General features: G+C 48.2%; 1 protein-coding gene across 15 annotated transcripts in view; it reads left to right on the top strand.

Annotated features, from left to right (window-relative positions):
- CACNA1G (calcium voltage-gated channel subunit alpha1 G) overlaps window positions 1-23,602 on the top strand; it is a 138,434-nt gene that overhangs the window by 65,735 nt on the left and 49,097 nt on the right. For 6 of the 15 annotated variants that reach the window (XM_061377184.1, XM_061377188.1, XM_061377178.1 and 3 more), the window contains exons 11-18: window positions 8,592-8,743; window positions 9,257-9,442; window positions 10,563-10,677; window positions 11,175-11,330; window positions 15,476-15,544; window positions 18,224-18,317; window positions 18,905-19,089; window positions 19,226-19,672. In XM_061377184.1, coding sequence (XP_061233168.1) covers window positions 8,592-8,743; window positions 9,257-9,442; window positions 10,563-10,677; window positions 11,175-11,330; window positions 15,476-15,544; window positions 18,224-18,317; window positions 18,905-19,089; window positions 19,226-19,672 — 1,404 coding nt within the window. Of the gene's footprint in view, window positions 1-8,591; window positions 8,744-9,256; window positions 9,443-10,562; window positions 10,678-11,174; window positions 11,331-15,475; window positions 15,545-16,386; window positions 16,414-18,223; window positions 18,318-18,904; window positions 19,090-19,225; window positions 19,673-23,602 lie in introns of all 15 variants that reach the window. The other 9 variants (XM_061377181.1, XM_061377176.1, XM_061377179.1 and 6 more) reach the window with 3 other exon arrangements.

Here is a 23,602-nt window from a genome sequence, read left to right as displayed (position 1 = left end):
CCCATGCCCAGGCAGCAGCTGGTGCTGCACCAGGGGCTCTGAGCATCATAGATCAATGCAAACTGATGCTGCACCCCAGCTGCTTCACTCCAACTGTAGCCTTAATAGTACAGCCCAACTCTTCTCTCTGGTGAAAGTCCTAATTTGGTGCTTCCCAGTATGAATCTGATTCATTAGGCTGTGATTCAGGAGACACTTAACGCATGTGCATTCATCCCTCTGATCAGTGAGACAGCATTACCCTGGACAACTTCTATCTGCTCCGGGCTCTTCCTGGGAGCTCACAAGGTCCCCCGCTCAGGCACTGTCTTCTCTTCCTAGAGGTACCTCTACTTCCACGTTGGTGCATACCCCATGTCTCTGTTTAACTCCATTACACATCTCTTCAGCCCTGTGCCAGCCACTCTTAGCCAAGAGATCAAAGCTTTGGCAGTGCAGTGAGGCTTTCCCTCCCCCGGTGTTTGCTGGCTTTGCCCAAAGCAGGGCTTGTAGCTAGCATCAACTTGATTCCTCAGTGCTACAGCTGCATAGGGTGCTCCCACAGTAGGAAAATGAGATGCCCTATAGATTCGTACGTGCTGTATTCAATTAGCTCCTGCTTGAGCAGAAATTACTCTTATTAACAGATTGCTGTTGGAGACTGAAGGAGTCAAGTCAACGCTAATGGAAGTCATCAGAGCTGTTAATCACCAGGACTTCAAAAACCAGCTCTCTGTTTGTTACTGGGGGTAATTCTTTTTATAGACCTGAGGGGTTCTTCCACTCCTCAGTGATTTGAAAGGGTTTATGAGGTCCTGTAGGAACCCGTGTGTTTTAATTGACTTGCTCACAAAGCTCTTCCAGCGTGCCAGGCAAAATACATGGGTACCATGGCCCTCATAGCCTTTAAAAATGGGCTGTGCCTATAAAGCAAACTTTATTCTGGCTCTGCAGACTGAATGATTGGAAAATAAAATGAGATTTCATGCAATTGGAAGGTGTATGGGTTTTTTATCAGATAATTCAGTTCTCCGTATGCTTTAGTGATGAGCCTATGTGGATTCCTTGACATCTACTGAAGTTTTCTTCTTCTGGATGGGGAGATGTAAGCCTCAATCCTTTCCTGTTAATTTAGTTCCGAAGCTGGAAATACTTGGGCTGCCTTAGATCCTATCACTACAGCTGTTGTTTCAGGTGCCATCCATACCTTTATGTTATCTCTGCTCAGGCAGTGCTGAGACGGGATTTGAGCTCAGTGAAATAGGAAAATGATGTGTGTGCTTTCGAAACTCGCCTCATCCCCGTGAGGATGAAAAATCGCTGCTCTCTGCAGATAGCCGGGTGTTTCTCTGCTCCTTCTTTGATTATCGTGGTTGTTCCCCTTGGGCGAGAGCCAGCAAACTCAGCTCGAGCTTCTGGAGTATCCTCAACTTGTACCAACAAATGTTTTCGTCTGTAAGTGCTCCTGATTGCTGATTGTTGGTGATTTCCCAGGGATAAGTCCATTTATTCACAGGTTCTCCTGGCAGAGGTTGGTCCCAATGTGGTGATGCCCATGGCTCTGCCCTGCTGTCACAGATGCCCCTTCCCATCCTGCTCAGCCCCCAGTAGGAGCAAGGACAGGAGCCGAGCACTTTTTCCCTCGCCTCTGCCGGATTTCATCTCTTTGTTATAATTGGTTTTTTGCTGATGCTAGGAAACGATCAGCTTTTCCCTACTGGAAGCCTGTCAGCATTAGAGATAGTGTTACCAGCATCAGAAACCCCGGTTCAGCAGAATGGCGCAGGAGCCCTACAGAGACAGCCTTTTTCTCCCTCTGTTTTTGTTCCCTCCCTCCCCCTGGTCCTTCTCAAGTACTAATGGTGAGATAAGTTTCCAACTTGGTTTAGATTAACTAGAAATAGAGGGCTTTAAATCTCAAGTACTTACAAGGTGTGACCAAGTGGAAATGCAGCTTTTGTTCAGCTTAAGCTCCTTCAAAACCTGGGCAGATGGATGAGCTACTTCATGTTTTTCTTGCATTTTCTGGGATAATATTAATCCAGAAATCTCAAGCTGAGAGAGATAAAGAGTTCAAGCAGGAATATCTGCTGTGCCTCTTGAGAGCAGTAAAGATTGCTCAGTGCTAGGGCTTGGGGAGGTCTGCAGGTCCTGCTTCTGATCTTGGGCAAGGATGGTTCATGGCATGTCCCTTCAGGGTTGGGTAATGAGTTTCTTCATCATGCTCAAGGCTTGTCCCCGTATTTGCACCCCAGGTTTCAGATGATGAAAGGCAGAGAGAAGTGCATGGGAACATGGCCACTTACAGGCAGTGAGGGCCAGGGAATTTGTTTGTTGGCCATGGTTGCTCAACAAGGATGTGGTGGAGAGGAAGGTCTTGCATCGCACCAGAAGGAGCCATTTCCATGGGACCCGGCTCCTTCCTTCTGCACGTGTGGGTTGGGAAGGGACATCAACAGGGAAGAATGGTTGAAGGTGAGATCAGCAGCAGTGGTGGGAGTCCATCCTGTGCAGAGAGCTCTGATATTTCCAAATGAAAAGCTGCTTTCATCCCTTTCTTGCAGCATTCCATTCAGCCCGTAACAAAATCTTCCTTTCCCATGCAGTGAAGGGATGAAACTGGACTTGTTCGCTTGTCTGTCAAAGTAATTTCCTTTTAATAAATGCCTTTAAATCCTGAACTTCCCAGCAGTCCTCCAGCCCACCAAGCAGTAAGCGCGCTGCCCTTTCCATGTCTCCAGCTCCCAGAGGAGCAAAGCAAAACCCTCTGCTATCCTGCTACTGTTTCCTTTAACCAGTTTGGCAAAGGATGAAAAGAGGGAGCCTATCGGTCTATCAGGCTCTGATTAAACATGACTCAGGTTCACACTGCTGGACCCAGGACAATAGCTAAAGCCCAGTGCCTTTTAAGGAGCCCCAAAGACAATGAATGTAATCACTGAAAATATGTGTGGATTGGGTTTCTATTTATAAAGTAGCAAGTGGCTCTGGAGCTAAGAGGAGCTGTATTTACTGAAGGGAACCAAAGTGGTTTTCAGGATGGCTGTGGCTCAGTGGGTGCACTAAGATAGAGGAAAAAATGTGGGTGCAATGAGGGCAGGGCATCCAGAAGGCTGGTTGGTTGACTGAGGATACAGCCGTGAGCTATAAATGATGGGGAATCAGGCATGGAAGAGGGCAAAGAAAGGGCACTTCATTTTGTTAATTAATAGCTGCTTCCATTCATCAGAATTCCTTGTGTTTGGCCCCAAGATTCATGGTTTGGCTCCTGTTTTGAGGCAGACCCGATGTGTGTCTGCACCCACGAGGAGGGTGGTGAGGAACTTAATGGACCGGTGTCAGGTTGAAAATCACATCTTTGTGTGACCCATTTCATTCTTTTCTTATGTATATATATTTAAAAGTCTGCAAGTGATGAGTCAGTGAAATGTTGTTGGTGTTTCCTGTGAAATAGCTGAGGTCAGTATTTTCTTTCTCTGTTATTTTTCCTTGGTTGCCATGGTAATGATTTCAGAAGGGGTTTATTCTGCAGCCGTTTGAATGGGTTAGAAGTTTTCACTGTCTTCTGGATCCGTTCACAGAAGCAGAGCCCTCAGCATCAGGAGGGATCTGCCTCCTGGGCGGCCATCCCCATCTCTCCCTCTGTGCTGTGGTGAGACAGAGTGATTTTTCTATGTAATTTCATTGTTAGCAAGACAGAGAGGAAAGACCCTGGGGTGCTTGTGCTCTTTTGTGCTGACATCCCCTGGGGCAGGGGCTGGGCAAGACCAGGCTCAGCCACAGCCTGGAGCTCACTGCCTGGGCAAGGGGGAAATGGGGATGGATGGATCCATACCAGACATTCCCATGGCAATGATGATGAAGATCCTCTGCCTTATGTGGGTCATGGCTGGAGGAGGGCAGGAGCAGAAGCCTTGTAAGCCCTGTGCACCATCTGCCAGGGCCCTTGGTTGCACTTTATCATGCAGCAGGGTTTGTCTTTCAGGAACTGGGGAGCACAGCTACTGGAGTTTGTGCTTTTAATAACCCCAGCTCCTGTTCTCACCTTTTTTCCCACTCATTGCCTGCAGCCATGCTTGCTCAGCAGACACCTTAGAGCCCGGGGCGCAGGAAGCAGTACCGTATGCCACTGTCTTGTGCCTAGGTGGAAATGAAGCACATCTTTCTGCCATGGAAACCTCATTTATGAGCATGTACATAGCTTAAAGAAAAAAAAGAAAGAAGTGAGTTACAGCCTATTTCTGAATGCTGAAAAAGGGCAAGGCGCTAGTCTAGCACAGAGATACCCTTCAGCGCAGCGTTTAGTATCTGGGGACATCCTCCCTTGCCTTTTCCTGTCCCCGTAGCCGTGCCCGGCTTGGTGCCAGGCAGTCCTGCCCAAAGGCAGGGTGCAGAGCATCCCCTCCTCGCCGGTGTGGTTCGCACCCTGCCAGGCAGGGCTGTGTCCTGGTGGATGCTCGTGGCTCACCTCCTCCCCGCCGCCTTCGCTTGCCTCATGGTGTTGATGGGAGATGCTGCACTGTCTGCTCCTATTTTATGTGCTGCCACAGCTTGTCAATGTGCTGTTTGGTGCATCAACAAATCGACACTACACAAACAGAGAGCTAACAGGGAATGATTTATCCAGGACACCACGTCTGTGTGTCCAGCAAGGCAAGATGTCTTGGAAACAGAAATCAGTATTTACCAAAGACTCATCAGAAAAGCTGGTGTTTTGTGACACAGCTGAATGGCACTTGCATCTTGGTGTTTCTGGGTATTGCTCATTTAATCACAGGATGCTTTCCTTTTAATAAGTCATTGCTGTTACTAGCAAGAGAATTAGCAGACTCTTCTTTTAATGGGGAAGCTGAGGCAGATGTGCTGTAATTGGGGTGGTGGGAATCAGGGTGCTGCAAAGAAACCCCAGGCTCTGCATCCCCACAGGATGCCCTTTCCAGTGTGGGTCCTGGAGGACTTTGTTTTCCAAGTAAGTCAAGGGAAGGATGCGACCTGCTCTGCCTGCCCCTCAGAGGGGAAAGCTGCTCTGTTCCTCTGCACTCAGCAAGGAACCACGGAGAGGGTTTTGTGCCAGAAATCACTGACTCTCCCAGGTACATTATGTCTACAGCTGGTCAGTATTGTTTTGATTAGGTGATTATTGTCAGAAAAAGGCAGTTTATCAAACTTGGAGCTTGGGAGGGGAGCTGTTTCAGTGAACTGTCTTTAAAAAGGAATAATTTATTGAAATAAGTTGTCTGAGGTATTTGAAATGTCCATTGGAACAGCTGGGGAACAAAAAGTTCCATGTTCTTGTCAAGCTGACTTTTTTAAATGTTTTTTAATTTCAGTTGATTTATGATAGAGAGCAAATGGGTAAGGGAATAGGGACTGAAACAGAGGAGAGCTTTCAAAGTTTTGGGTACAAAGTGTTCCACTTCGCCAGTTGGGAGATGCTGCATTCCTGTTTGGGATGGGATGACAATTTCCATCCCCATGGGAGAGGAAAGCCACTTTCCTGCTGTATTGTAATGATGCCTAAGGAAAGATGTCTTGGACATGTTTGTGATTTCTCTAGAGCAGAAGCATCTTATAAAGGGTCTTATTATCTATGCACATCTATGTCTGCATGGAATTCTGAGCTGGCATTCTCAGAAGTGTTTGAATCCCCACTGCCTGGCTGTGATTCCTTTGGGCAGGATCATGATCTCAGCCCACCTCTGGTTTTACCTGTAGTTCCCATTGGTGCTCATGGCAGGGGTCCCATGGACTGGCTGCAGTGGTGTGTCCCTTGAGAGGACATGGAGCTGTTGCAGAGGACTCATGAGCTTCCCTTGGGGGACCCCCTGAGAGGGAGCAAGAGGCCTGGGGGAAGGAAGAGTGCTCCACAGCAAAAATCCTGTGAGGAATGCTCATCGCCCTGTCTGAACTGTTTGGGGATGTGTTGCTTCCCAAAGCAAAATAGCTCCTCGATTTCAGGCGGGTCTGGTTGTGTCGTGCTTCCAGCAGATGCTCGCCTCGCCCTCCCCCAGCTCTGGTTCAGGAGATCACACTCTTCATTTTTATTGTGGGCATCCGATGTCTCGGATATTAAAAACTGTTTCCTGTGAGGGAAGTGGAGAAGCGCGTGCGGAGGAAGAGTGGGGGGCCAGGCGGCTTTTTTGGGATGAAGCAGGGGGAGATGGATGGATCTGGTGCTGCTGTGGGTGGCGAGCATCACCACCCATAGCACCAACACCCATAGCCCTTCTGTGCCAGTGCCAGGAGTATTTGGAGCTCTTGTGGGCTGAAAGGGATGTTTCATGGGCTGGTCATGGACCATCCAGCACATGCTGGGCATCCTGGGGCAGTTGCAGCATAAATGCTGCTTCCCCTGGTGCTCCCCACATTACCCAGCTGTGTCCTGCCAGTGCCTTCCATCCGGATTTATACATCCCAATAACATCTTCTACCAGAAGGTGTTCACAAAGTGCAAAGTTTCATTAATCCATGCTAATTACACACTATCCCTGCAGGGGTTAGTTGGGTTTTCCATGTCAGCCCTCATGGGGAAAGGATGCCACAGCCTGTGGGAGATGCTGGATGCCATTCATGCATCGAGGGATTTAACCAGGCTATGCCTTTGGGGACAGTTAGATTTGGCAGCACGGTCACAGCGGGAGAACAGAGGGTGGAAATCAGCCTTTAGGGCCCAGGTTAGTGGTGATGATGGATGAGAAGGAAAGCTTCCAGGAACATGTTTCCTTTCCAGCAAGATTGCTGCAGTAATGATAACAGCACAGCCTGCCTCAGTGCTGGGGCTCTCATGAATGAGTTGGCATTTTTTTGTGACTGATGTAGACTTTCAGCTATTTGAAATTGTCCTGAAGTGCAGCCTGACATAAGTTCTCGGCCTATTTATTACTTTGTGTCCGAGTGTTCCCATAGGTATATGATTTTTAAACCAGAGCTGAATTTAATATCGGAAGCTGGAGCATTTGTATCTTAGCTGTAGATCAGTGAGGAGGTGATTTGGGCTGTATGTTGGGGGTGTTTGTCAAACTCCAGCCAAGGGATCCATTCATCAACGAGGACATTTGAGCTGTAGAAAGTGTTCAACACCACCCTTTTATTTAATAACTTTTCAATGCTGCTGTTTCCCCCTTTGCTATCCTCTGTCATCACAAGCTCCCACCAGCATCAATGCAAGGGATTACAGTACCATCAACCAGCACACTGGGTTGGAAGAGCTTGAGCTACACAGGCTTGGCCAGCTGTACCTGGAGACTTCAACCCTGAGAAGGAAAGGGTTGAAAGCCTACATGGATTTGTCTGGTTATTTGCCAGTATATACCAGTGAAGCCCTTGGTCACTGTAGTTTCCTGGGGCTCTGAAGCACAGTTGATCAAGCATTGACCTTACCTCTGAGCCATCTCCTGTTGGGCTGGGTCGCCTCATGCCAAACCCAACCACTTGTGCCATGGCATGGCAGCTCCTGATTGAAGCTGTACGAAGTTTTTGGCCAGCCACCAAGGTGTTTCATGTGAGTGGTGGGAGCAGTCAACGGCACGTGTTGTACATTGGCTTCTGCTCATGGTGTAGCTGCTGTGACTCAACACATCTGGCCATAACCCACCACAGCGTTCAGGCACCTAAAGCTGCGTGTGGTTACGTGTGGGGATTTAGAAGAGTATCTGGGTGAGCTAAGTGTCAAACTACCCCTACGAGGAATCAAGCACCTACTGTGTCTAAGGTGCTTTGTGACCTGTGCCAGCCCAATGCCCTGCGGGGCACCTCAGTGTCCCCGACATGACCCCACAGATGGCTCCTGATGTCAATGAAGCCTTTAAACAGATACATGGCAATTGCGGCTGCATGTTGGGGTTAGATGGGGAAAAAGGATCTGGTGCTGCAGATTCTGTTTGTGCCTTTGCCACTGACTTGCCAGATCCTAAACAGATTACACCACCGTGTTTTGTCTTCTGCCATATGTTTTCCAATAATGCCCACCCACCCGTAGGGGAAAGCACTGGGTGTCTGCGGGCATTGTTAGGAACACTCTGAAACGTGCTAGAAAAACATGAAAGGTATTAATTTAGGTCTAACATTACCAGAAGTCTGTTTGTTAAGGGGTTTTCATACCTCTGTTTTTAGATTGCCAGGCTGGAATGCCAAGACTGGGCCCTCCTTCAGTAGCAGGAGTCTCCTGATAATGTTTTTTAATTTGAGCCATTCCAGTTATACCACCTCCAATCTCTGCTTTTGAAAAATCTTAGCTTGCATCTTTGGATGAGATACTAAACCAAAATTCAGGCCTTAAAAGTGTATTTATGTGAGAAAACATCCCTCCTGCATAAAGGGAATTGATTTGGAGGATGTGAAAGTGTTAAGACTTGGTACATGCCACTTCTGTGTAAGCCTCCTGATGTGTACTAATGCTGTGATTGAAGTGAAGTCCATGTCTGGATTTACCTGCTCAATTTACAACGGGTGTATAAGCATTATAGTATTTTTCTTCTCTCTCCTGGGCTTGGAGTGAACTATTAGCATCGGCATCCCTACACTTGCGGTACTGGGGCTTGTATTTCCAGGTGTAATTTTGGATATGGAGCTATGCTCCTTACTGTCTCCCTTTCCTCTCCTTCTTTCCCCAGCCAGAGGAGCTTACCAACGCCCTGGAGATCAGCAACATAGTCTTCACAAGCCTCTTTGCCCTGGAGATGCTATTGAAAGTCCTTGTTTATGGCCCTTTTGGCTACATTAAGAATCCATACAACATCTTTGATGGGATCATCGTGGTGATTAGGTACAAACATAGAGCTTTCTTTATGTGTGTTTCCCCTCATTTGACTGTTTAATTAAACAGAAAGTAATGGAGAGTAGGCATAAACACCTTCTCTTGACATTTTATACTTCTCTGCTGTAAATTAATGCCCTTAGACACAATTGCTAATACATATCTTGGGGTTATTTTAGAGTCATTTTAGAGAGGCTCAAGCAGAAAGCTATCAGTCCCAATGTCCTGATGGCATCCAAATGGTGCAACCAGCGTCCGATTAAGCAGCTCTCTGTTTTTTTGGCTTGTGCAAAGGCTGTAATTGCCCCTGCAGCTGCAGCCACTGATTTGCAGGAGTGTTTTTAACACTCTAGTGGGGCTCTGCTCTTTGCAAGCCTGGATGGAGTCCAGTTTACCGGGGGCATTGGCAAGTGTGTCTCTGCCTGTTTGCCATCCCTTTTCTCTCTGAATTTCACCCTCCCTCTGCTTCCTCTCCTATGTGGTTGTCTTCTCATCCTTCGGTGACCTTTTCTTCCTCCTTAGTGTGTGGGAGATCGTGGGCCAGCAAGGCGGGGGGCTCTCAGTCCTGCGGACCTTTCGGCTTATGCGAGTTTTGAAGCTGGTCCGCTTCATGCCAGCCCTCCAGCGCCAGCTCGTAGTCCTCATGAAGACCATGGACAACGTGGCCACCTTCTGCATGTTGCTGATGCTCTTCATCTTCATCTTTAGGTGAGTGCTTCTGATTCCCCATCCTGAGGTTGCTCTGGGTTTTCATGTAGGACCTTGTGGCAAGGTGAGGAGATGTAAGAGTCAATAGCAGGACATGGCTGAGCTGAACGGTCCCAGGAACAGCATCGCTGGCCAGTGCTGGTGGTGGCTTGCTGCCCTGCCTGAATTCTCCTAACTCTGGCCAAATGAGACATGTGTCTTTGCAAGATGATTTACAAGGGAAGTCTTTCAGCTGGATAATTCCTTGACACCACCCCAAGACAGCAGTCCCATTACTTACAGCCTAGCAGAAAGCCTGGTGCTAAAAATATTGCCAAGAAGAGGGTGATGTTCCTAGAATAAAGTCAGCCCTGGTGGTGCTTGTGTTCTTGCATGTCCTCTTTAAGAAGTGGAAGTGTTAGAAATAGGCTTGGCATAACCCTGAGTTTTTGGATTTTGGGTTAGATTTTGAGAAGAACTTGTCTCCTTGTCACAGCCAGCTCTGGTGTTCCAGCAATTCAGTCCCTTCCATGGAATTATGTCCCATCTCCCTGTGAGACACTTTACTCCAAACCCACCATTTTCAGCTGTGGTGCTCAGTAGAGCTGTGAATAAATTGATTATTCAGGTTACTGGATGAGAACAGGGGAAAGCAAATTATCCTTTAAGTATCAGTCTAAAATGAAAAGCATTCTCTTTTCTTGTCAAAATTGAGAAAGCTGTTTCAGGTCCCCAGATATGTCTCATTCAGGCATTTCACAGAAACTCTTTTTTGTCTTCCTAATTCAATTGAAGCATATTTTTGCTGAAAATGTGTCATTGCAAAACAGAAAGTCAAAACATTTTGTTTAGGGAAATGTTGAAAGACAATGTTTTGACTTAAAAGGAAAAACAAAGCAGAATTAAAAGGAGTGGGCATGCTTTTCGGTCGAAACTCAGAGGTCCTTCCCCATTCCAATTAACAAATTCACAACTGGTTTGCGTGATCTTGAGGTGCGTTTTTCAGTGAACAGATGATTCCTCTTTAACAGAAAATAAAAGGAATCGCCCAAGTGGAATTAGGAGACGGTCAGCCCTGTTGTGTGGTTACTGGTTTGTACTGTGGTCCTCTTGCTGAGCCCCTGCTTTTCTTCCCATGCAGCATCCTGGGGATGCACCTCTTTGGCTGTAAGTTCGCTTCAGAGAGAGATGGGGACACGCTGCCTGACAGGAAGAACTTTGACTCCTTGCTTTGGGCCATCGTCACCGTTTTCCAGGTACAGAATGGAAAATTACAGAATCAGCCAGGTTGGAAAAGACCTTTAAGATCATCAAGTCCAACCTTTACCTCTGGACTTCCACAGCTTGTGTTTTCTGGGGGGCTGCAAGGGCTGGGGTTGTTTTCCAAAGCACCTAACAGAGCTTAGTGAAGCTCCCTGCCATGGAGGGGAGAGGACGCAAAACCAAAAGTGCAGGAACATGGGGGATTTCAGATTGTTTTCCAGGATAAATTGTAGAGCTGCTGAGGAGGGGCTGCTGAGGCAGGAGGCACCTTTATTTGCAGGGTATGGGCTGGGTGGGTGAAAGTAAGTTCAGAAGGTGGAGAGGGAGAGGATGAGATCAAGACCACTTGCAGTGATGTTTTGACAAAGGACAGAACCTGGTTTCAGCCCATAATTGATATAGGCAGTTTGCTCAGGTACCCAGCTGGGCTCAGAGGAAACAGCATACAATCCTCCAGCATCTCCATTTTCCTCATATCCATCCTCTGCAGATTTTGACCCAGGAAGACTGGAACAAGGTTCTTTACAATGGAATGGCTTCAACCTCCTCCTGGGCTGCTCTCTACTTCATTGCTCTCATGACGTTTGGGAATTATGTTCTCTTTAACCTGCTGGTGGCCATCCTGGTAGAGGGTTTCCAAACAGAGGTAATGTCCTCAAACTCCTGCCTTTGCTTTCTTCTAAAGTTTCAGGTCCTCCAGACCCTGGAATTTGATTTCTGAGATGGACAGCAATGTGTTCACGAGAGTGGTACATGAAAAAAGTGGGGGGAAGTACTAAGTCTTCTTTCTATTCTTTTTTTCCTTCTTAGCCACGGTGCAGTTTAACACAGCAAGCCCTTTACACGAAGGGCTTAAATGAAAAGCATTGTTAGCATTGATGCAGGAGTGGGAATTCAGCAGTGAGTCAGGCACTGCGGATGGGATGGCTGCTATGACAGTGTCTTTGAAACAGTTCTCACTGCGTTTGTCAGCCAGATTAAAAGCCCCTCCTGAAAACTTACGCAGACTGGTAAGAGATTAGTGACATGATTATCTTTTTTTGATGGTATGTGTTCATGGAGCTCTTCCTGTTCCCAGCCCTGCAACGCTCTGCACATTTTAAAGTACATGATTTCAGGTCTCTGCCATCTGCTTCATTGGGCTGCAAACTTCCATGAGACATCCCAGATTGCTGGAGGCTGTCATGGAAGGGCAGGGGGGCACTTTGGTTTGTACCTAACCTATTTTTTATCCTACTGCCTTCCCAACTGCCCAACTCGGAGCAAGTGAGCACGTCCTCATGGTGGGGGACCTGCGATGCCCACCCGCTCTCTGCAAAGATTGACTGTCTATGAACATCAGTAAGGGGAGGGGACTTTAACACCCTGCCCAGGGTGCTGGAGAGGTAAATCTAATCTGAAAGTGCTCGCTGGGATCTGCTCGTACAGGCTGTGCTTTTACTTTTACTTTTTACACTGTCCCTGATTTCTATAAGCACTCCAGGGTGACTAAATATTATTTAAGATTTATGGCTTGTGTATGATAATATCCTCCCACCCTATGAACATCTCTGCACAGAACTATTTTTATTATTATTACTATTATTTTTGGAGCAGAGTTTGGAGGTAATGGAGTCGTACTGGGAGGTAGCAAGAAGAAATACTTCTTATTTCTTGTATCGTCTCTCTCCATGTTGATGCTTTTCTAATTGTTATTGTTGTAGCTGTTTCTGTCTGTAAATCCCCTCCACATTTCAGCCAAAGGGAAGATCACTTCCAGGTTCTCCCAGATAGCACAGTGTTCCCTTGCCCAAGCGAGAAGAGGTACAGAGCTCCTTGTCTGCTTGTGATGATGGCTTTGAAACCGAACCTTTGTTCAGCCTAGCAAATTGATTCTCTGAAGGCTGACAAAGCAGGAGATCACCTGCTGCACCCGCTACGTACAGAAAAGCAGCCTCTAAAAGCAGCAGCCTTTAAATGCAGCAACCCCTTTTCCAACCCCTGGCCCTCAAGGGAGGCTGACACCTCTGGTCCTTGGCTCAGCCTGGTTTTTCATGCTAGAGCATCCCATGCTCCCGCTCTGCCAGCCTGTTGTTTCCCTCGGCAGCAATTTATCCCATGCTCGCTTGCGGCCAGCTGGTGCCATGGCACATCTCCCTGTAAACTCATGCCCGGGCTTAATGCACTGCGATTTGATTCCAATAACCATGCCCTTGAGGGTTTGTTTTCCCTGGAGTCAGGGGAACTGCCTGCAGCACTCCCCAGGTTTGCTTTTGGCTGTTTTTTTGCAGCAGGGCTGCCCCATCCCTGCCCCTGCTTTCCTCTGCAGGGTTTCTGTGTAAGCTGTAAATGTGCTTGAAGTGCAGTGTAAATCAGGGAGTAACTTCAGAATCAGGGGAGCACTGAGAGAGCCTGAAGGCAGGGATGCTTGTGCCAGTACCCAGAGGTGACTGAGGGAACCAGGATCCCTCAGTCACCTCCAAAGATCAAACACTTTCTGGCCAATTCTATCCAACCAAGGCAATGTCTATGAACTTCAGTAATTCATGACTCTGATTATGGTGCAATTTTTTACCTTGGGCTTTGATTGTTTTATCTTTGGGGATTATTTTAATAGTGATCTTTCTTCCACAACCTTCTTATTCTGTGTTCTCCACAATTTCCCCATAAATTACAATGGGTTCAAGAGATCCCTTGATTCAAGCCAAGTTTCCCTCAGCAAACAGGGAGCAAACATCTGCTGGAGGTCAAGAGCCAGGTCTGGCCTTGCTGGTTTATGTTAATTCAGCTTGGCTGATGTGTAGCTTTGCAAACAGATCTCGTCCTGGTTTTTGCTAGCCAGCACACAAAGGATCCTCTCCTAAGCAGAATGAATAGAGAGATCATCTCTCGCTGTAAACAAACCCCAGCGTCTCCCTCCCGTGATTGCACTTGACCCTTCTGTGTTGGGTTGTTGGATGTTTTCTTGCATTCTCCTTCAGATTTCTGGGCTGAAATACAATCCCAGGGCTGCTGTCTTTATCTCCAGGGTCCTTGAGTGCCTTTCCTCAATCTGCAAGCACCTCGTTAATTTTAGTGCATGGCTTTGCAGCCCCAGTTGCTAGGCAGCAGATGTATATAAGCAGTTGAGAAACAAAAAGGACCTGTTCCAAACTTTAAATACGGAGCAGTATTTTTGCAGCGTTGAGTTTCTTTTTCTTCGCCTTTCTTTCTATTTGGTCACCGGCTTCTCTGTAGCGAGAGGCACACAGAGGACTTTGTGTGGTTATTTTTGACTGCGTGTTCTCTGATTTAACTGGAGCCCAGTGCTGGTGTGGGGAAGGTGAGCAGGGGACTCCATTTGATCAAGCTGCTAATTTGAGATTGCTGCCTGACCTCTCGGGTCCCTGCCCAGGGGATTTCTCTCTGAGGCAAAGAACGACTCCTCTTTGTCAGGCATAAATGGCCTTTTCTAAGGGACTTTCTAACAATACTATCTCTGAAGTGTATTCTTCCATTGGAAATCCTCCCAGCTTTGTGTCCCGTTGTCTCTGGCCATCCTCACTTGTGGATTTGTTCCTTCCCCTCCTTTGTGCCTCTTCCTTCCTTAGTACCACAGGTCCTCCAGCCCCTCCATCCTTTCCTCTGCAGAACATTGCCTGCTCTCTGGATGTAGCATACCTGGAGTATGGACTTCTTCCGGGCTTTAACAGTCCTTTCTCCAGCAGCAGGGATTTTGGATGGTGTTTTTCTTGCATCCCTTACCTTTTGCATTCCTAATGGTTCCAGTGGGATTTTCCTTGTGAAAGAAAAGTCTTTCCATGTTTTTCAATGCCTTTTCCATGTCTCTCTCTGTTGCAACTCAAGACTTTAATTTAAGTGTTTATCACTAGCAAGGCACCACTGTCCAAGCATCCAGGCCCCAAGGCTGATCGGTCTTTCTTAAACTCTTCATCCCAATCTAGAATGGGATGAGTTTTGTATCCTGTGTAGCAACCAGAGGAAAGACCCCTTGCCCTGCAGGCAAGCTGGTGGGACAACCCATGCCCTCCCGCAGTCTGTAACCTGCTGAAGCATTGGAGCTTTGGGAGAGCCGCCCCTGAGGAAGGGGAAACACAATGAGATGAAAAATGGCCTGTGCTTTCCAAGTGGGTAGGGAGGGACTGACTTCTGGGGCTATGAGGAGCTTCTGGGGCCACTTGTGTGGCAAAGCCCCGAAGGACAGGGCTGTGCCTCCTTGTCTGCTGTTCTCTACCATGTTTGACCACCACACTGATTTAAACGGGTGTCTCCACTAATGGGGCTGAGGAGGAATCTGAACTCAGAGCAGATTCCGGTGGCTTTCCTTAAATGAGGTATTTCACCTGACAGTAAGAGGACTAATGTTGTGTTAATCAAACATTCATTAAAAGCCTCCACTGCCGATTAATGAAGGCGTCATAAATAAAGATCCCATTATGCAGCTGCAGGAAAAAAAAAAAGAATTAAAAAAAAATCATGTTTTCAATAATTAGCTGGTGTTTCATTAGCACAATTATCACTTAGGAGATGAAGAAAGCTCTGTTTGAAACACTTAATTTAAAGGTAAGGCTGGTCCCTTCGAATGGCTTCACTCCATCTGAGATCTTCCAGCCCTTCCCTGTGTCGAGTGGAGCGGGTGTTCCAGCCCGGCTCTCCATCGCAGCCACATGCTGCCCCTCTCCCTTTCCCCTCTCCTTCCCTTCCTTTTCTCATGTGTTTTTTGATTCCCCATTCAATCCTACTGTTGAAACTGTGACAATTGAACCCCCCCTTCCCCTTCCTCCCCCTTTCCTCCCCCCGTTTCTCCTTCAGGAGATCTCCAAGCGAGAAGACGCGAGTGGGCAGTTAAGCTGTATTCAGCTGCCTGTCGACTCGTCGGGGGTATGTACACACAGCACATCCCACCACCCACCGTGGTTGTCTCTCTCGTGGTGCCTGGTCACATCCCGTGGTGCTGTTCTCATCGTAGTAGCTGTCATTCTTTTGGGGTTTGTTTGGGTGTTTTGGGGGTGGTTTTGGTTTCCTTTTTGTCGTCCTCATTTTCAAGTCAGCCCTGATTTCAAGTCCCTTCCTTCTCTAGGGGAGCCAGGTAAATTTAGGTGGGTGCTTTGGGGTGGCTTCAACCCCTGCTCTCACCAACCCCTTTCTGGATGCCTTCCCTGCGGAAGGTTGCCTGTGGGGCTGTCACAGCACAGTCCCATCCCAGGGACCTCCCTAGGGATGTGGATGGTGATGCTGAAGCACTCACACCATCACACAGGCAGAGGAGGGTGCCTGGGACTGAAGGGACCTGGAATCAAGCCTGTTTGTGGACACATGTGTGTGAGAGCCCTGTGCTCAGCAGGACAGGGTTGGATGGCAGCAGTGTGTCCCAGAAAGGCTGGCCGGGATGCTGGGCTGGCCAGTGAGATGCCGCACTACAGCACGGGTCAGGATGCCATTCAGGTCTGAGGAAGCTGTGGATCTCTGAAGTGCTGCACACCCCAAGCATTACTCTTCTGCCACCCTCACTTTTCTCTTTATCACCCCCTTCCCTTTCTGTCCTTTCCAAGAAGTCTGACTTTTCCCTCAGCACAAAAGCCCTCTCCCATCGTATCACGGTGTGTCAGTCCCTTTCGGTACAGGCCGGTTTAGCCATTGCACCATCTGGTCCATCTGGACGTACCCTCGTTTCCCAAAAGGATTTTAACTCCCTGTTCTCTCATAACCCCTTTTCTATCCAGAAAGGCAAACTGGGAGTGCAAGACCAGGTAACGGGCAGCAGCCCCGGCTGCGCGATGCTTGCCTGCACCATACTGAGTCTGGCACGTGGTGTTTCGGAGGGGATGCTTTCTGCCCTCCAGATGTGCGGTTTGGTGCTGGGGAAGGGGGTGGGAAGTCCTCACGTAGCTCTGCTTTTCCATGTCGGCACACATCATGCACCCTAAACCTTTCCTTTAGGCTGTTAAAGAACACTCCAGGAATACAAATCACATAAAGTTCTTCCCGTTATTTATCCCTTTTTAATAACCCATTAGGGAGAATGAATAATTCCTGGCAAACCCACTGATGGGCTGAGCTGGGAGCCTCCACAGGGAGCATACCTGGAGCCAGCTGGAGCCCCTGTTCATATGCAGACATGGTTTTGACTCCAGCGAAGCTCAGGCCAGCCTGACTTTACTGGTCCCCCTTGCAAGGTGCATTCCTGACCTTCCCAGTCTGTGTCTTCCAGGATGAGCTTCCCTGAATAGCACAGAAGTCCTGGATCCTCAGGAGGGGAAGTTTTGAGCCAACACGTCACATCACACTCTCTTTTGCCTTGAAAACTGGGACTGGGAGTATTCAGTCCACCTGGAAAAAGAATGCCCTAAACTGTTTGGTGACCTCATTGGGATCATTAGGGCTCATCTCTCTGGGGTTTTGCTCAACAGACACACAGGGCACTGGACCTTGTGTCAGGTGCCAGCAATTCCTCCCATTCCATACTGGGGCGCCTCCGGGTTTTTACAACCAACAGGTACCCGAGCACCAAACCTCCACAGTTCTGGCCAGGGCTCCTGGGGATGCAGCTTAGTGTTGGTGGGGTTTCCTGGGTCTCTACCAGCTGAAGTAGCTGAGGATCTGCTTGGCTTCTGTCATCCCAGCATCCTCCCTCCCTTGCCACTTCTCCTCCATCACGACGGGGCTTGGTGCCCTTTGCCAGAGCAGCGGTTTCAGCCTTGAATTCCTCCTCTTTTGGATGGGTATCGTTCTGGCGAGCACCATTGCCCGTCAGGTGTATCCTGACTATACCACACCCTAAGCGCCTTTCTGCAGTGCCAATGGACAGAATCAGTGGGGTGCACAGGGACATCCCTAACCAGGTCCATGCCACAGAGCTCAGGCACCACACTGTGAGCAAACATAAACTTCTCTCCCTTCCCAAGGACGGGCAGCTCTCACTCAACCCCAGTGTTTGCAATGCTACAGAGGAATCTAAATCCCGCAAATGATACAGCGTAAATCCCCAAAGCTTCTGCTTCTGTTGTGTGCTGCAGCTGGGAGGGGAATGGCCACCCATGGCAGTCATTATCGGGTTCTGTGCTGGTGGGGCATCCATCGACACGTCCCCATTGAAAACTCAGGGTCCTTTGTGCCCTTTCTGAACCCTGGATTGCTTCATTGAAGCATCACTAGAAAGAACTACACACAAGGAGTTTTAAACCATGGTGCATAAATTGAGATGAATAGGGTCAACTTTTGCCCTGAAATTGCTCATCAGATGTCTGCCCTTCCCTAATATCTGCCCAGAATGCAATTCCAGCAGCAAAAACTCAGCAATGGTTTGTTTCTTTTTCCTGATCCCTTTCTGGGGCCGCGTTTGGAGCCAGAGGCAGTCTGTCTTCCTGGTAGGAGGTTAATTAGTCTGTGGTATAAATATGTGCATGCGTCATTTTGTGAAAGGTGATGTTGCATCGTGGTACAAAATTCAGTGGATCCGTAGGTGTGGTGTTGGAGACGGGAATATCCGGTTTCTCAGAGGGGTTTCCATGCATGGTGGCCCATCACCCTCCTTGCTGAAGCCCTTCTGTTTTGCCCCAGGGTGATGCTTCCAAGTCGGATTCGGAGGGGGATCTCTATCACCGCAGCCTGGAAGAAGAGGGAGGACTTAAGAAAAACTTGTCAAATCCAGCCTGTGAGTAACAACCCCAGGAGGTCAGGCTCTTCCACAGAGACCTCGCTTTGCTGGGAAAACAATGTGTCCCAATGGAAAAGGCCCTCCTAGAGAGAATGGTGTATTCCGAGCTGTGGCATGCTTGACGTTGCAGCAGGCTTGTGGCGTGGGGTGGGATTGTGGGATGCAGACAGAGACATGATGGCATTTGGGCTGTAATCTCCCTGCTGAGCCCATGGTCTGGGCATTCAGGGTGTCTCTGCAGAGGCATAAATGAAGGAACCACAAGGAAGGAAGATGGAGGGAATGGGCATGGGCAAGCAGCAGCCCAGGGATGGAGCTGGCGTGTGTTGGTTGGAAGGTTGGGAGCAGCAGATGACAGCCTCCTTCCCCATTGCACCCAGTCCCACTGGCACCTGATCCCGTTCCTGATTTACATCCCCCTGACAGGCTGAAGGATGGATTCTCAGCTCTCCAGAAGGGTTTTTTATCCTCCATCTGCCTGACTCTTGGAGTAGAGCCATCCCTGTGCAGTTTTGCCTGTCCAATAGCAGGTTGTAGATGTTCACTTTGAGATGCAACACCTCAAACCCACTTGTATCTTCCAGTGATGGCCCTGACTGATTACCCAGAGCTGAAGAAGAGCCTGACCCCACCACTCATCATACACACCGCTGCCACACCGATGCCCATGCCCAAGAGTGCCATGTTCGGAGACTCAGCACAGGGCTACGAGTCCCGCCGGGCCAGTGGCGTCTCCATGGACCCCACTGCCTACGAGCTCAAGTCCCCGGTACTCCCATCACCTCCTCCTGCGGATGCTCCGCACGTCCATTGGTCTTGTGGGGCTGTCCATCCATCCGCCCCAGCTGATGCAGCAGCACGGGGCGGGTGGCACGGGGCTGATGCTCTCCCTGTCCTTCCCGCAGCCCAGTGCCCGCAGCTCCCCGCACAGCCCCTGGCGCGCCAGCAGCAGCTGGAACAGCCGCCGCTCCAGCTGGAACAGCATCGGCAGAGCCCCCAGCCTCAAGCGCCGTGGGCAGAGCGGCGAGCGCCGGTCCCTCCTCTCCGGGGAAGGCAAGGAGAGCTCGGAGGAAGGGGAGAGCTCGGATGAGGAGCGCTCCAGCCGGGCCGGCAGCTTCAATGGCTCTTTGACTCAGCGCATGGAGTCGCTGGAAACGAAAGGTTCCTTCGACCTCCAGGATACGCTGCAGGTGCCTTCCCTATACCGGACCAGCAGCATGCACAGCAGCCGAACCACCACCTCCGAGCACCAGGACTGCAATGGGAAGACCTCTCCGGGTCTGCTGCTGCACCAGCTCCACCTGGATGACCCCCGACAGGACTGTGATGATGGTGATGATGAAGGCAACATGGTAAGGCAATGCCAAGCGCTTATTTTGACCTTTTTTCCTTGTCGAAGTGATGCTTGTGCCTGTCTCAGGAGAGCGTGAGTGGGTGCAAAGCAATGGCCTGTGCAGGGACTAGGTCTCACCATCACCATCACGCCAGACTGAGTGCCTCAGAAGAGCATCAGAAGGTCTCTGGGCTTTGAATGCCATCAGAAATGCAGTTGTCATCATATTAGGTATTTCAATGCATTATCAGCTGGTTCATGATGGAGAGATCAGGACAAAACTCCCCAGTTTCCACTTAAAGGTGCAGAGCAAAGGTTGTCTTCTGGAAGCATGTTCAATACAATAGTCTGGGTTGGATATGCTTTCCTGGTTTTATTTCTTCTTTAAGAAAAACCCAAACCAAGTAACTTTCCCTGCTCTCCAACCATTATTCAGCTTTTCGCCCTCACACACAGCAGCAGACAATTTCTGTTGACATCCACAGGCAAGGAAAGGGCAGGGTTCAAGGCTCTGCATTAATTTCCATATGAAAGAGGCATTAGGCCAATAATCGTGTGTCTTTCAGGGGCTGAAATGTGCCATTTAGGAAATATTAACTAAAAGGGCTGCAAGCAAATGGGAGGGACAAGGGTCCCTGGCTCTTTTTCCATGTGAATGCTTGTGTATTAAGGGAATAAGAGGAATTTGTCTGCTTTTCCAAGGTGTTTTGTATGGCTGGGTGAGAGGGGAATGAGCTGGGCAGCAGGATGCCTGCAGTGCTGGCTGTCAAACCTGTGTCGGGATGTCCCGGGGATGGTTTTGGGCTGTCTCCTGCTCTTCCTGGGTTACCTCTTTATTTCACTTCACCTTGTTCTCAGGCTTAAAAATCTGATAGTCTAATGTGTTATCTGAAGGGGTAACTCTTTCTGTCGGTGAAGCAGATGGCTTTTGGGTAGAGCCATGTGATGGTAACCAGGGCAGTACTGAGAACAGGAAAGCTGTGCTTGTGGACATGATTTACTGTATTTCATGGAGATTGTTGAATGAAAATGGAATGTGGAGCATGTGGAGGGGTGAGAAAGGCAGAGGTGACTCCAGAGAAAGAACAGGAGGAGGAAGAGGGTTAATGCTGGCATGATGGAGTCACTAAGCCATGAACCACCTTTAAAAAAAGCCATTATCCCATTACATCTCCAGCATGGATCCTCAGCCTGCGATTTTTACTGATTGTTTTAACCTGATTTTTAACCTCCATAAAATAAATTTAATTTTTGAGAAAAGGAGCAGTAATTATTTTTGGGAAAAGCACAATTAAAAGTAATCAAGAGCCCGTGCTCCTTATTGCTAGTTAGGGATTTCTTTTTCATGCTCCAACATCTCCCTTTTCCAGCTCCTCTGGTCCAAACATCCCACAGGTTCTTTCCTATTCCCCACAAGTGCAGAATTCAACAGCCTCCCTTGTGCTGGACATGGTGTGATGGGACATGTCCCTCCTCTCCTGTTCCATCAGCCAGTACTGGCAGTAAGCTTGAGCGAGATGCATGTGTTTAATCTTTATTATAACAGCTACTTTTAGTTTAAACCAAACATTGCTGTGTACCAAGGTCCATCCACTTAAGGTTAGAGCAAAGGTCCCCAGTCCTCTCTCATGGAGTGGCCAGAAGCAAATGTCTAGGGAAAAGATAGGCAGAAGAGGGTAAATAAATTGTGCCCTCACCCATAAGCCACAACTGGGACATCCACAGCTGGTGCTTTTCTCTGTGTGCAAAAATACGTCTTCACTGCAGATCACTAAACCAGATGGATGGGAAAATATTGCTTAGATTAGCAAAATGAGCCCTCAGGTTGTGGAGCTTCCCTTTGAGATATTCTCATGACGTTTCAGGGGATGCTTTTCCCCTAAATTAGCCTTGACAAAGGCAGGGGGAAAAAAGTAATTATTTTTTAAATGGGAAAAAACCAAATTCAGAACTCCCCCACCAACAAAAGAAGAAAAGAACTCGGCTGTTATTCGGATCAAAGTAATCCTAAATATGCCCTTCTGCAACAAAGCTTCACATCTCTCCTTGCTGCCTGGTTTTGATTGCCTCTGCGTAGAAATGAAAGGAAGTGCAAAGCCTTCGTTTGGATCTCCCAGGCTCCTGTTATATTAGTGCAGCTCTGCTGCCTTCAATGAGTTTATTCTGAATGTACATCTCTGTGAGCAGCCAGAATCAGGCCCCAGAAGTATAAAATCAGGGGACTGAAATACACTTTTCATTGCCTGAATGCAGATCTGCTGCCTGGTGGGGTTCACGTGGCTGGGACCGAGATCAGGGATCTGCTGCAAGGTCTTTGCTGTTCACATCTGCTGGATTTTGCATCCTTTTGGGTGCTTTTCTGCCTAAATTACTGAGTGCTCAGAGCACAAAGTGAAAGAAATATTGAATGTGCAACCAAATGTGTCCCCTCCTCCCTAAAGCCTAATTGCACGTTGCAATTGCAGCCCCTTTCCCCTTTGCCTATTTCCATGGCATGCGGTCCAGCCGCATCCCAAACCCTCTCCTCCTGCCCCTGCTTCGTATTTAATATTAAATAATCAGGTCCTGAGTGCCTCTTTGCAGCTTACAGCTTGCCTGGAGGTCTGTTGCCGTTCACAGAGCATTTTCCAGCAGTTCCCCCCTATTCCTCATAATAAATCTTTTATAAATCTAAGCCTCTCCTTTTACTCTGAGGAGTGCATCAGTCATCTTTTAATGTCAACTGCCTTTCATCCTGCCCTCAGAAGTACATTAATATCTGAAAGTCCTAGTGAAAAAAAGAGAGCTATTTATCAGCAGCTCTCCTCGGTGTGGGATCAGAGGGCCCTGTTAGCACACTGCCAGGTGAAGGCAGCACTGCTGCTGCCTGTTAGCCCCTGCCTGCGTGTGGTGGTGGGAGTTTGGGTGGTCTTATCCAGTGAGATTTTGTCTAAGTTCTAAGCAACTGAATTAAAGGGTAGCTCCTTTCTCCCCCCACATCTTTATTCATCCTGTCCAGGTGTGTTTTATGAACAAACAGATATGATTTAAACCACAAAATTGATAGATCACTTTGAACATAATGCAGGCTTAAGCAGCAATCAGCCTGATTGTAAGCAGTCGATGTGTGCTTGGACCTGGTGGAGAAAGCATTTGATGGGACTTAGGCTGGAAATGCTCAGGTTTTATTTCACAAATATCTTACATTTGGCTCAAATTAACTGAACTGCGTTGTTCCACTGGTGGAAATCTGGAATAATTCCTTTGCCTTTAGATTTCTGTGGATGTACTTGACCCCATACAGAGCAGACAGGGCTGTACCCTGGCTGAGCTGGCCCCAGCCAAACCCTGGTGCTTGCCCTCACTCTACCACGCTGAATACAGAGACATGATGGAAGATCACTTTTTGCCTTTGTTATCTGATTTAGCCCATGAACTGCAAGCTGCAACAATTAGCCAAACCCCAAAATATCTTTGGCATTAGAATTGGACAAAAGGAACATAAAGAAGCATTCTGTGCTGCTGACGCATTACTATTCACTACAAATCCCCATGATAAATACCAGAACTGCTTTGAATAATAGATACTTCTGGAAACCTTCCAACTTGCAAAATGAATTGGACTGAGTCGCAGCTATTACTCCATGTCCAGAGGCAGGGTCAGCAATCACTGTTCTCACCACAACTTTGAGCAGACACTTGATCTTTTCTCATTTATTTACCTTTGTTAAATCTATGGAAGATTAAACTAACTAGGCTGCTTGAAGGGATAACACAACCCCAAGGATGCATATGCTATTAAATACAGTTTAGAGAGAAGGGAATAGTTCTGACTCCTCGCCTGGAGTTGGAAGAGTGATGTGGAAAGAGCCAAGACGTGGCCAAAACCTACTGGTGTGCTATGGCATAGAAGGTGAGAGAAGGACAGGCAGCTAAAGGAGAGGGGCAGAAAGCTCTTGTCTTTTATTGT

Source organism: Neopsephotus bourkii, unplaced genomic scaffold (assembly GCF_033783945.1).
Source record: "Neopsephotus bourkii isolate Nb327-2 ecotype Australia unplaced genomic scaffold, CSIRO-AGI_Nbou_v1 NB_1749, whole genome shotgun sequence".
Taxonomy (NCBI): Eukaryota; Metazoa; Chordata; class Aves; order Psittaciformes; family Psittacidae; genus Neopsephotus; species Neopsephotus bourkii.
The sequence above is the reverse complement of the archived record's forward strand: the minus strand, read 5'-3'. Positions and strand labels throughout refer to the sequence as shown.